Genomic DNA, 14,359 nt, shown 5'->3' with positions numbered 1-14,359 from the left:
CGGAGCTTCGGCGGGGCGGCCGCTTCAGAGCCGCAAAGTTTGGCTGTGGCGGCAAATGGGCTTGGGCGGCTCCTTGGCGGGTGGCGGCGGTGGCCGTAGCGGTTCCTCCTGGCCCTGTTAATGTCGGGGCCAGGCCCGGGGAGGATGGCGCCCTAGAGCCCAGCCTTTCCTGGGGGTAGGGGCGGGAGGGGACGGGTGGGGACCGGCCATGTCGGAGGTGACCCGAAGTCTGCTGCAGCGCTGGGGCGCCAGTTTTAGGAGAGGCGCCGACTTCGACTCTTGGGGCCAGCTGGTGGAGGCGATAGACGAGTATCAGATGTGAGTGACTAACTGCGGGAGCGGGCCAGACGGGTTCCAGTCGGCCGCCTCCCCCCTTCTTTCTGTCGGTGTCTCTCATCACTGTATCTGTAGCCAAGGCTTCTCAGGGTGGGGCCCCGCAGGCACTGGGGCTGAGACCTCACTGGCCCCGGAGACAACGGTCCGCTCCCTGGGGTTTTTCGCCCTCCGCCAGGCCAGTTCAGTGCAACAGGTAGCCCTTCTTTCCCGGGGCGCCAGCCCATTCAGGCTACTACTGAGTTCCTTGCCACCGTCTCCCGGGTCCCCCGCTCCGCAGTTTCCTTTTCCCCTCTCCTCCGCCTCTCTCACGTTGCCGCCCCTCAGTTTCTCTTTTAGAATCTCTTAGGAATACTTCTGTGTTCTCCGCCCACGTTCCAGGGATGAGTGGCCTTGCTCTGTGTACAGTGCCTTCCTCCTCCCCTGTGTAGGACAGGAGGGAACGGGTGGCGATTGAGGGGAGGGGGTGCCCCCGGCAAGCATCGAGACCGGAGGTCTCATCAGACGAAAGAAAGGTCCCCTCTCGCGCCCCTTCTCCACCCCTCTTTCTGAGTAGCCTTGTTTTCCCAATTCACCTCGAATCCGTTTCGGTTTCTAGGACTGTTATTTGCTAGGCTGGGTGAGTCCCACCCGCCCCTCGCTCGGTTGCTCTGGGTGGAGTCCGCGCAGGATGTGAACAGAAGAGAGCAAAATGTGAATTAATAGACCACGCACAGGAGCCACCACTCCCTCTTCGGGTCCCTCCTCCTTTTCCTGTGTATAATGTATAGCTGCCGGGTACAAGTGAGCACCAGGTTCTTTGATCTCCCCAAGTCCAGTTTTCTTTCCTTTTCTGGTTTCCTCCCAAAACTTCAGGGATGTTTTTAAAATTATAAGGCTAGGTTTGCGTATATATAAAACCTTGCTTGGTTTCTTGCACATTTTACTGAACTGCCTGCTAAAATGCTATTGTTTGCAAACTGTTGACATTAATTACTTCTTGGTTTAAAGTAAGTTATTGTTTGAAACCATGTGTTAGTAAAACATTTTTTTTTTCCTTCTCAAACGTCTTTTGCAAAGAATACAGGATTGGTCCTTGAAAGATCTAAATCCTGTATTTTTCTACAGTGGTTACTTGTTTTTTTCTGACCATTAAGGTAATTTAAATGCGTAGATGTTTTTAAAGGTTTTTTTCTTAATGGGAACCGTTATTTGTTAAAATATTGCTTTTGTTTTGGTTTCTTGGCTGCCAGGCATGTTGTGGGGGGGGGGGTGTCCAGCTCCCCAATCAGGGATTGAACCCTCACCACCTGTATTGGAAGGCAGAAGTTTTAGCCACTGGACCGCCATAGAAATCCTGCATAGATGTTTTCTATTTCACCTTACTGACTTTGAATTGCCTGCCATTTTTCAAAAGCCCTGAAAACCGCCATGCTTTGGGCCATTTTGCCATGTATGATAACTTCTGGCTTTTGTTTCACACTTTCACTTGATTTCACTTAGTCTTGCAACTGCTCAGTAAGAATATTATTATTCTCATTTTACAAGTGGGGAAACTGAAGCTCAGTTTAATGGGATTACCTGGAGTCACTGATGTCTGGGATTTTTTTTTTTTTTTTTTTTTAATTTCAAATCCTGTCTGCTCTGTTTAAGACATTTTGTTAAACACAAATGTTTTGATACATTGTATAAGTGAATTGGACACAGTAGAAGACTTCCTTTTTTACCAGAGAATGTATCCTTCCATTCTGTAGCCAGTTAGTGAGCACTGGGCATCCTCATTCTATGTTAACTGAACTTGCAGGGCCTGAAATCTAAAGCTGCCTTTTACTTGTGATGGTGGGACCTCACAGCTGTTGGCACTCAGCAGTAGACCTTACAATGGAAAGTGAAGAATACCATGTCCAATTGAAGTTACAAAGGAAAATTGAATATGCAAGCTGTTTAGCTGGAATTTCTAAAAACATCTCAGTAAGGGAGTAATAGGCACAGACGAATCTATTGTTGAACCTCAGTTACTAACCTTGAACGTCATGATTCAGAGTAATTCTCAAATTATTATAAAAACCACCAGTGTCAAATTTGAATAGAAATATGTCATGATTGGCTTAAACTTTGTAAACATATAGGCTACATATACAATGAAATTGAATTTAAAATTAATATACTCACAAATTTGAAGGCCAAATGTCTTTTTCATTTGAATTATCTGTGAGAAAAGCTGCTGAAAAAGAGAAGATTTGAGAGCCACTAAATGATGTGAGAAAGAATGGACAGGATTTAGCCACTAACTAGATACTGAGAGGAGAAGGAGGCATCTGGGAGAACTGGCCCGTCTGATGGGGAAACCAGCAGTGTTTTTACAACCCTACAACATACAGGAGTGTGTTCATGGGATGTTGATGTTGAGGGAAGGAATAAGCATGTTTGTACTTATTGTAAGGTAAGAATATCATAGCTTGAACAGTTCCATCACTCAGCAAGTGAGAGCTAAGCATATAGACATGAATAACATTTGATCTCCACCCTCATAGTACTGAGTCTAATGGAGGATTTTAAAACAAAGTTCTGCCACTCTCCTTGTTGTTTCCTGAAGCCTGCTTCTGCCTTAGTCCATTTGTCCTTTTCCTGGAACACTCCCTGTTGTCTATTTGGGTTGTTGGATCACCTCCTTCAGGTCTTTAAGTCCGAATGTTGACTTCCCTGTGAGACCCTCTCTGGCCACCCTATTTAAAACTGCCGGGTTAAAAGGAGAGTGGGTGGACTGAATTGGGAGACAGATTGACATGTATAAACTGTTAATACTGTGTATAAAATAGACAACTAATGAGAACCTACTGTAGAGCACAGGGAATTCTACTCAATGCCCTGCAGTGACCTAAGTGGGAAGGAAATCCAAAAAAGAGAGGATATGTGTAAACATACAGCTGATTCGCTTTGCTGTATAGCGTAAACCAACTTAACATTGTAAAGCAAATATACTGCAATAGAAATTAATTAAGTAAAATTGCTCGGTTAAGTCTGCTATCCACTCCCACTTCCACTTACCTCACTTTTCCAAATCCAACCCCCTAATCTTGGTTTTTTCCTTAGTATTTACCGCCATTTAAAATACAATATACTTTTTGTATTCATTTGGTTTGTTGTCTCCCTCTCCACTTGGATGTAAGCTCTTTGAGGACAGAAAATAGGGGGAATTGTCTGTTTTGTTCTCTACTGTATGCTTAGTGTCCAGAGTAGTAGTAGGCTGCTGCGTGTGTGTGTGTGTGTGTGTGTGGCTCAGTTGTGACCAACTCTTCGAGATCCCATGGACTGTACTCCACCAGGCTCCTCTGTGCATGGAATTCTGCAGGCAAGAATACTGGAGTGGGTTGCCATTTCCTTCTCTTATCTAGATGTTATGTAATTATTGTATTCTAGTGAATGGTTTGATTCAGGAGTAGGCTGTGGAAGCTTTAAGGAGTTGATGCCACGATACTGTTGGAAAATCTAAACAAATTATGTCAAAACTAAAATTGCTCCCCCAAATATGCATGGTCAATTAAAAACAACTCTTATCTATCAGGTTACCTCTTTTAGCAACCTGGGGGTGGGTACCTGCCCCCTAACTTAAGGTAGAGTGGCATGGACTCTCTTTTCCCTATTTCATAGAATCAGTCTTAAGGTATTGATCCAGCACATGGATGCTCAGTAAATATTTGTTAAATGAATGGGTGAGTTTGAAGATTGGATAATACTTATTAATCATCTTTACTGTGTCTGATATCAGCACCTCTCAAGGTGTGGTCCCAGATCTTTGCTGGTCTGCAAACTGTTATTGGTATGCAGTGAGATAAGTAAAGAAATAGGGATTTAAGATTTAGGAACTTTATTGAAGTTTGACATCTTTGTGATAGTTTTTATTTTATTTTATAAAAGTATTAGACTAGAACAGAGTGTGTGGGGGGGGAGCTCGTCCTTCAGTCTAGATAGTTTGAGAAGAACTGTCATAGATTGCTGTGGGACTCTGTGGGTTACTTGTTTATGTTCGTTAAGTATATTTAAAAATTCCCCTTGAGAATAGTCCTGTATTAACTGTAGGCACCCTTGTATGAGGTTATTCTCTAGAGAAGGACAGTTGGTAGGTTTCTTACCTTTACTAATAGAATGTCAACTCTTTTACCTGCTCTTTCATTCCTAGAGCATGTGGGTTTTTCCTCAGTGGACAGATTTATGTCTCATTTTGTCTTAAAATGGTGCAGTCGTTTATGGGTTTGGCTTTCTTGCCTAGGTTTTTAAAAAAGTTAAAAAAAGATAACTTTATTGAGGTTTAATTTATCTACAGTGAAATTCACCATTTTACAATTCAATGAATTTTTAGTAAATTTACCAAGTTGCACAACCATCAGTACAATCAAGTTTTACAGCATTTCCATCACCCCACAAAGATCTCTTGGCACATTTGCAGTCATTCCATATTCCCACTGTAGTCCCAGGCAACTGTTAATCTACATTCTGTCTCTAAAGATGAAATGATCTTTTCTGGACATTTTATGTAAATTGAATCATATGATCTGTATGTGGCTTCTTTCATTTAGCATCCTGTGTTTGAGTTTCATCTATGTTGTTGCATGTATCAGTCTTTTGTTCCTTGTTACTGATGAGTAACATTGCATTGTATGGAGATACCATATTTTGTGTATCCATTCACTAATTGATGGACATTTGAATTCTTTCTAGTTTTTTAATACTGCTGTGAACATTTACATACAAGTCTTTGTGTGCACATGTATTTTCATTCTTCTTAGGTAGATAGCCGCGGAGTGAAATTGCTGGCTCATATGGTAAATTTATGTCTGATTTTTAAAAGGCAGCTGCCAAATGGTTGATCAAACTGGGTGTACCATTTTACATTTCTACCACCAATATATGAGAGTTCCTGTTTGTCCACCTTGGCAGCATTTGTTATCATGTGTCTCTCTGATTATAGCCATTCTAGTGGGTATATAGTGTATTTCACTGGTTTTAATTTGCCTTTCTGTTACAACTAATGATCCTGAGCATCTTTTCTTTGATGCTTATTTTCCTTGTAAATCTTGTTTCTAAAATGGCTTCAAACTTTTTGCCTGTCTTTCAGTTGAGTTGTCTTTTCCCTATTGAGTTAGAAGGGTTTTTTGGTATATTCTGGATGTAAGTCCATCATCAGATAGGATATATGATTTGCAAATATTTCCTGTAGTCTTTCTTCTGACAGTGACCTGCTTAGGTTAACAGTCACTATTGGCGTATTGTGTGGGCGTGTGTGTGTGCTAAGTTGCTTCAGTTGTGTCCGATTCTGGGTGACCCTGTGGAGTGCAGCCCACCGGGCTCCTTTGTCCATGGGATTCTCCAAGCAAATGGAGCTAGTCAAATAAAGAAACTGCCACACTATAGCTTCCCTGAATTCAGGGATGTACAGTGACATTGTTAAGTGTAGACTGTGATTCCTAAAGAGAACTATACGTAGATGGTAGACTAGCAAGAATTAGAAAGTAAATGAAGTACTGTAAGGGACAGGTATGGCTTTGTCTATTTCTAATTATACTTACTCCTGCTTAAAATCTGCAAAGAGTGGGTCCAGGAATGACATTTTAGGAAAAATATTCTGGGATTTCCAGTTTGGGAGGAAAAGAAACAAATGGATGGAAACATTTTAAGTAACATATTAGAACTATCCTGGTAAATGTTATGATTTCATGTAGGAGTTTCTTAGGTTATGATTAGAAGAATGTGGACCTTTCATAGACTGAATAGAGGTCATCAAGTGAACTTGATGCCTGATCTTTAAAGATACAATTACATAGAATAGAACTTCCATCTAAGACTTTTTGGAAACATGGTGAATTTCTTTTGCTGTGGCTTGGTAGGAAATCCAGCACATGCACCTCTTGTGTCCCTGCCTCCGTTCCCCACTTGGGATAGTATAGTATGCTTGGGAATTGTAGTTTCACATTCTTTAGCCAGTTATAAAATGTTTCACCAAAAAAGTCCTTTTGGTTCTTTGGTTCCCCCACCCCCTGCTACCCCACAAATTTTAAAAATTAAAATAAATATCATATAACATGAGATTTATCACTGTGAGGTTGTACAGTTTGGTAGATTTTAGTCTATTCATAATGTTATGCCAGCATCACCACTATCTAATTCCAGAGCATCTCCATCACCCTCATAAAAAACCCTTTACCTGAAATGGGTCACTGCCAGTTCTCTCCTTTCCCAAGCCCCTGACAACCACTAAGCTGCTTTATATCTCTGTGGATTTACCCATTCTGGATATTTCATGCAAATGGAATCAGGTAATACATGATCATTTACATCTGACTTCTTTCATTTAGTTTAATGTTTTTAAGGTTCATCCATGTTGTAGCATGTATTAGTATTTTATTCTTTATGGTCAAATAATATTCCTTTGTGTGCACCACATTTTATTTACCTGGGGTATTTGCACTTTTTGGCTATCATGCAAAATGCTGCTGCTGTGAACATTTATGTACTGTGTGTGTGTGTGAACATGTTTTCTGTCCTCTTGGAAATATACATAGGATTTTGAAACTGGTGGGTTATATGGTAACTCTTTGTTTAACTTTTTGAGGAGCTGCCAAATTGTTTTCCACAATGACTGTACCATTTTACTTTCCTTACTTCAGTGTAAGGATTCTAGTTTCCACATCCTTGCCAACATGCATTTTAAGTTTTCTCCCCTCTTTTAAAAGTTATACCCATCCTGGTGGGTGTGTAGTGGTATCTCATTGTGGTTTTGATTTATATTTCTCTAATGACTAACGAGGAGAAGGCAATGGCAGCCCACTCCAGTACTCTTGCCTGGAAAATCCCGTGGACGGAGGAGCCTGGTGGGCTGCAGTCCATGGGGTCGCTAAGAGTCAGACATGACTGAGCGACTTCACTTTCACTTTTCACTTCCATGCATTGGAGAAGGCAATGGCAACCCACTCCAGTGTTCTTGCCTGGAGAATCCCAGGGACAGGGGAGCCTGGTGGGCTGCCGTCTGTGGGGTCGCACAGAGTCAGACACGACTGAAGCGACTTAGCAGCAGCAGCAGCAATGACTAATGATATTCATGTGCTTATTGGCCACTTTTATATCTTCTTTGGAGAAAATGTCTGTCAGTCAAATCCTTTACTCATTTTTAAATTTAGTTATTTGTCTTTTTATTGTTTAGCTGTAAGCATCACTCCTTTGGTTTTTGGTGTCTCAGAAACAGCTCTGGATCTTTATTGTTGAGCTTAGACTTGTAACACAGATCTGTCCTTGAAAGTTCATCCAAGACTAGCTGCTGTTTATAAGTATGATGATAACTGGGCAAATAATGATTTCCATGTCTGATCAGTAGGGAATTTTCTTTATTTGCCTTGAAAGATATGTTCAAAAGTATAGTTTGATAGAGTATCATCACTTTGTTACAGCTGTAATTTAAACTAGTCTTATCAGCAAATTAATGATAGACTGATAAAATATCTCCGGTCAGTACTATTATTGGTGTTCACTGGAAATGCTTAAGCTGAATCTGGACAACTGCTATTGGTTTATTGTAGAAGAAAATCATATGTACTGAAGAAAGTTGAATTAGATGTCATTTGAAATTCTTTCCAGCTCTATGATTCTGTTTTTATGGTTTCGAGCTGAAATTTATCCCAGTGAAATGGTTTGAAAAGTATTGTATCTTACTTTAATTGTTGCACAAAGTTAGATTCTAATGATAGTGTAGATTTATACTTTGAAAACAGAGGAAAAGTGTTATTGTACTTCACTGTTTTTTAAGATTTAAATTGTTTTACCTTGTACTTGAAATACTTTGCTGTCCTTCACTTCTAAAGAATGTTTGTTTCTTCTTACAGATTAGCAAGACACCTACAAAAAGAGGCCCAAGCTCAACACAATAATTCTGAATTCACAGAAGAACAAAAGGTACCATAAAATAATCTCTAGATACATCAGATTCCAAGTGAAAAAGGGTCTGTCTTTTGAGTCCATTAAGCAAAAACAAACAACGAAAGCCATTATACTTACGTACAAAGAATGATAGTGATCATGCTTTGCTGATCATTAAGTAATCAGAGATACCACATGATTTACCATGCAGTGAATTTCTCACTTAATGAATTTCTTTTCTCAGCCATTTAGACTTTAACTTTAGTGGAGACCATCCATTCTTTGGTTGGGAGGAGGGGGAACCAGAGACTGGAGTGAGATTGTGAGTAATTGCATCTCACCTCTTAACTCTGAACTCCCTTAACTCTTTTTCCACCTCCTCTCAAAACAGACAAAAATCAAACAAGCCACCACTGAAAAAAAATTAGTTTAAGTCAAAAATTTGGCATGAGCCCTTCAACAAAATAAATCCATAAAGTTTCAAAATGTTTCGAGTATCCTTTCTCCTTGAATTAAAATTTTAATGGGTCAAGGTGATTCCCTGTACCGCTAAAGACTATGAAAAATGGGATATTTTAAGAAGCTTTACTTTAACAGAATGAGAAGAAATGGGAGGAAACAATCCATATTTTCTCCTAGCTCAAGAGGTCCAATGTTAAGTCAGATTTTAATCTCATAGATAATGAAAACAATTAATGTCAGTTTTCCTCTTATTAAGAAAAGACATTGTGAAAACTATGGCAACTTAATTTGCTTTTATCTTTTTTTTGTACAAGGAGTGGGAATGACTCTTTCAACACTTCTTAGGCTTGTACTTATTTGATTCTTCTTTATAAGAGTTTGAAAAGGAAAAAATCCCAAAGATTAGGGTCAGTCATATTTCTTACACAGGTAGTATGTTTGCATTTAAAACTATTTAGAGTTTGTGTTATCTAATGTATGTTTATTTTGTATTTTAAAAAGAAATAGCACTTTTAAAATTTAAAAGTGTAGTTTTCTTTTTTCCTTAATAACTGCTAGTATTGCTGATAGATAGATGGCATTACCAACTCAATGGACATGAGTTTGAGTAGACTCCGGGAGTTGGTGATAGACAGGGAGGCCTGGTGTGCTGCAGTCCATGGGGTTGCAAAGAGTCGGACACGACTGAGCAACTGAACTGACTGATGATAGATTTAGGAAGTTTAGGATTTTAGCCCAGGAAAATAATTAGCTCAGAGGAAATATTTGGTTTGCAAAAGGAAAGGGAAAAGGACTATATGCTTTATCACATCCAAGATTTGTGATATTTGTCTAGGAATGACTAGGATGTGATCAGCTGACATCACAGAATTTAAGGGTTAAAACATCTACATTTTGAAACAATCTCAGCTATTTGAATATGTAACTTTAACAGCTAACGAAGCATGTTATGAATATGGAATCAAAATGAAAGCTTTGGAAATTAAAAAGTTTGACAGCCATGTTTTAATCACCTGTTTCCCTCAAGTTACTTATATGCCTCATCTCTAACATCTACTGCTTAGGTATAGGATCTAATATGAACTCAAATATAAAGTGATTTGACCTAAAACATACTCTTTTTTTAAAATGTTATCAAGAAATGAGCTTTGGCATATGATGATGATTAGTCTAATGAGACAAAATCAGGTTTTTCTTAATTTTCTTTAACTTCCTAAGGCTGAAGCTGGGTGTTTGATAATGCTGTTTGTTTAACTTATTGCTGTTTATAGTAGGTGCCCAGCTGCTCTCTTTTCAGCTTACACAGATCCATCCCTCCATAAGGCCCAGGAGGCAGCATGACCTAGAGGAATGAGCCTGAGATCTGAAGTGAGAATATTTGGTCTTGAACCCTGGCTCTGTCTCTGGGCCTTAAATTCCTTGTGTATGAAGTGAAGGATAAGATAACCCTAAATGATCTTGAAAACCATCTCTAAATCTTCACATGACCTCTGCCTTTGAGGTAGTCTGCTCCTCCTCCTTTCCTAGAGACCTGATTTCTGAGGTATTTAATATTTAAAAACCTGCCTAGGAGGCATATGTGGCTGCCATTTGTGTCTCCAGAGAGAGCTTGTGCCTGCCTGCCTATTCCTTGGGCTTGGGAGAAGGACCCACCCCCACCCCCCATTACTCTGTACTACATTATGAATATAAGGCAAGTCATTACATTTAAAATTTTAACTTTCCTTAAAAATACAGGTAAAACATTCACAGTAGGCAAAAAAAGTCACTTTGAAATAGAGCCTTTATTTAATGTCACTTAAGGAAAAAGTTCCACAGTTCGTTGTGACTGTGTGAATCACAACAAACTGTGGAACATTCTGAAAGAGATGGGAATACCAGAGCAGCTGACCTGCCTCCTGAGAAATCTGTATGCAGGTCAAGAAGCAACCATTAGAACTGTACATGGAACAACAGACTGGTTCCAAATTGGGAAAAGAGTACATCAAGGCTGTATATTGTCACTCTGCTTATTTAACTTATATGCAGAGTACATCATGCGAAATTCCAGACTAGATGAAGCACAAGCTAGAATCAAGATTGCCAGGAGAAATATCAATAACCTCAGATAAGCGGATGACACCAACCACCCTTATGACAGAAAGCAAAGAGGAACTGAAGAGCCTCTTGATGACAGTGAAAGAGGAGAGTGAAAAAGTTGGCTTAAAACTCAACATTCAGAAAACGAAGATCATGGCATCCTGTCCCATCACTTCATGGGAAATAGATGGGGAAACAATGGAAACAGTGACAGACTTTCTTTTCTTGGGCTCCCAAATCACTGCAAATGGTGACTACAGCCATGAAATGAAGACACTTGCTCCTTGGAAGAAAAGCTATGACCAACCTAGACAGCATATTAAAAAGCAGAGACATTACTTTGCCGACAAATGTCTGTTTGGTCAAAGGTGTGGTTTTTCCAGTAGTCATGTATTGATGTGAGAGTTGTACTATAAAGAAAGCTGAGTGCAGAAGAATTGATGCTTTAGAACTGTGGTGTTGGAGAAGACTGCTGAGAGTCCCTTGGACTGCTAGGAGATCCAACCAGTCTATCCTAAAGGAAATCAATCCTGAATATTTATTGGAAGGACTGATGCTGAAGCTTCCAATACTTTGGCCACCTGATGTGAAGAAATGACTCATTGAAATAGACCCTGATGCTGGGAAAGATTGAAGATTGAAGGAGAAGAGGACGACAGAGGATGAGATGGTTGGATGGCATCACCAACTTGATGGACTTCAGTTTGAGCAAGCTCCAGGAGTTGGTGATGAACAGGGAAGCCTGGCGTGCTGCAGTCCATAGGGTCTCAGAGTTGGACATGACTGAGCGACTGAACTAACTGAACTGAAGGAAAAAGTCAGAGACTCCAAGTTAATAAATGATTAGAAAACAAAGATTTTCCAGACATTATCTGGAGAACATTGACTCAGAACAATTAATACATGTTATATCAACAGAGTTTGTGACTTTTCAGGGCTCTTAACATGCTAATGTGTATGTTGGATTTTTAAAGAGTTTGGGTAATGGAGTATTTCTTAAATTTGTTTGCTTTTGAAAGCCTCCCTCCTCTTCTCTTTATAATATTTCATTGTGTCTAAAGAACATGTTATGGGAAATTTTGAAACCGACTGTTAGGTCTGCAAAATTACTTGAATGCCAGACCTGGCATGTAAGCCAAAGGAGAAGAAACTCAATTGTGTTTCCTTAAAAGAGAAAAACAGAGAATGTTCCTTACATTAGTCTATGCAAAACTATTCTATGTGTTTTCTATTTTGAATTATATTCTTTGTGCTTTTACTATTTTAAATATATTTGTAGCAGAGACAGGTTTTTAGAATTATGCCAACCATTCAACAATTTGTGGAACTTTAAAAGATTTTTTTAAAAACCACCATATTTCTAAAGTACTTTCGTTATGAAACTTTTTACTATTGCTCCCAATAAGATTTCAAAACTATTTGATGATTAAATGCTTTGTTAGATCTTAGATTATTGATATTTATTTGTATTATTAAGATGAGAGGAATCATTTTTTTAGAGAGTAACTTATATACTTCTCAGTATTTATTTTAAATGTGAAGATATCTAAAGCCACACTACTGATCTCTCTTAACTTTATTAGTTGGTGGTAGAAAATCTTCGTATGGATTTTCTATTCATAATCTCAAAGATTTCTGGTGGAAAATAAAGTTTATAATTCTTATTTGATCCTCCCTCATGATCAGTTGACTTAGCTTTCATTTCATTTCTTAATAGTTTTGTCATTATAACAACTGGGTTTAGTTGCCAAAAAATAGCTGCCAAAAGCTTTCATTCCATTAAATTCCCTACTTTGGTGTAGTAGATTTTCTCATGTAAGTTTCTGGACAGAATAGAACATCCTGTCTCATGATGCTTAGAAAGTTTTTCCCTGTTTTGAATCAGATGTAGTGGTGATGAGAATTCCAGCACTATATGCTTGTTTTATATTTTATAGATCTCCCTTTCCACTGCCTCCTCCCTCGCTTCCTTTCTTCTCTGCCTCCCCCCAGCTAGAGGATAGACGATGGGCTGTCTAAATCTAAAAAATTGTCTGGATTGAGACTGTACTTCTTAACTCTTTGTATTTTTGTAAACTATTTTTTCCCTTAATATGTTTTGGCAAAATTACTATAGTTCTTTAATTGTTAACTGCTTTTTTCCTTTAATAGCTCTTTTGGAGTTAACCATTCCCCTAGCTAATGACAAAGTAAGACAGCCAGTATTCTGAAAATGATAACATTTTCCACCTATATACCTTGTTAGACATATGCAATTAATTTGAATGAAATGCTAATTATTTAAATTTTTCTAAAATTAAGTTCACTTACCTTGAATGCTTAGTCTTAATGTGTATTAATCAGGATTTATATTTTGTGCTTCTTAATAATTTTTCTGAACCGTTTCTTTCTAAGAAAGGTGGAATACTGACAGTAGCAAGCACTTGATTTTGACATCAATAAATGCTACATTTTAAAAGTCATTGCTGTGGCTGAAAATGATAGTGTTTCACTCTTTTTTAGTACTGATGTTGGGTGTGGTCCCTTAAAATAGTTATGAATAATGCCTATTGGTATTTTGCCATAGTTTCAATAGACTGTAAAAAAACTGTTGCTTCTTCTTAACTTGAAGAAATGTTTACATTTAAAATAGGTTATTAGTGGACTTATAGTTGTTAAATTAGAATATGTTTTACCTGAAATGTTAAAAACATCAAATCAAATGGGTTGTATAGTAAAGAAGGACAAGGAGTTAACTAATGTTTTTAAAGATGTTTTAACTAATGTTTTTACTCATTGATACATGTCCCTTAATACAGACAGCCCTTTTTCAAAACCATTTTTTAAAAAGAACATAAGTGTGACCAAATGGTATTAAAATAAGTGTATTGCTTTGTTGTATATATTGCAACTGTATTGAAGACATTGATGTCCAAGACAAGTTGCTTAACCTCTCTTTGGTTTTCACATCTTATAGATGTGAAATGGTTGTATCTAGTGCATAGGGTTATAGTCAGGATTCAATGAATTAATGTGGGCAAATCACCTAGGAGAATCTGTCACTTAGCAAGTGCTCAATAGGTTTTAGCCTTTACTAACTATATTAAAGTAATTTACTAGTTTTGTCAGATTTGAGTGGTTTATATGAACACCACTGATTTAGGGATATTAGATTTTATATAGAAAAGATTGTTGCTGGCTCCCCTACAAAAGCTGTTTCAGAGGGTAAGTAAATCTGTATCTTGAATCCTTTTACAGCAATTATGTTAAATATAATATTTAAATATAAAATTTCAGACTAAAATTTGACATTCTCTAAACTCACATTAAGATTAAAGGAAATTTTAAAGATTGTGGAAATAGTTAAATGTTGTTACCAGTTCCTTGACTAAGAGTCATATCTTTTGCTCAGTAGTAGTTTATTTATTTTTGAAAAATTTTTATTGATGGATACTTGATTTACAGTGTTGTGTTAACTTCTGGTGCACAGCTAAGTGATTCAGTTATACATATATATACATATTCTTTTTCGTATTCGTTTCCATTATGGTTTATCGTATGATAGTGAATACAGTTCCTTGTGCTATACAGTAGGGCTTTGTTGTTTATCTGTGTTATA

At 38.2% G+C, this 14,359-nt stretch overlaps 1 protein-coding gene across 1 annotated transcript in view; it reads left to right on the top strand.

Moving 5' to 3' along the window:
• The first annotated feature begins 26 nt into the window (after positions 1 to 26).
• The window catches only part of AIDA (axin interactor, dorsalization associated), a 47,782-nt gene continuing 33,449 nt past the window's right edge, over positions 27 to 14,359 (top strand). Inside the window, exons 1-2 of the mRNA XM_027564511.1 lie at positions 27 to 318; positions 8,187 to 8,256. Of these exons, the coding sequence (XP_027420312.1) occupies positions 209 to 318; positions 8,187 to 8,256 (180 nt within the window). The 5' untranslated portion in view covers positions 27 to 208. The remainder of the gene's footprint in view (positions 319 to 8,186; positions 8,257 to 14,359) is intronic.

The sequence above is a fragment of the Bos indicus x Bos taurus genome, chromosome 16, assembly GCF_003369695.1.
Source record: "Bos indicus x Bos taurus breed Angus x Brahman F1 hybrid chromosome 16, Bos_hybrid_MaternalHap_v2.0, whole genome shotgun sequence".
NCBI classification, from domain to species: domain Eukaryota; kingdom Metazoa; phylum Chordata; class Mammalia; order Artiodactyla; family Bovidae; genus Bos; species Bos indicus x Bos taurus.
Note: the sequence above shows the minus strand (reverse complement) of the source record. Positions and strands in the feature narration are given on the sequence as shown.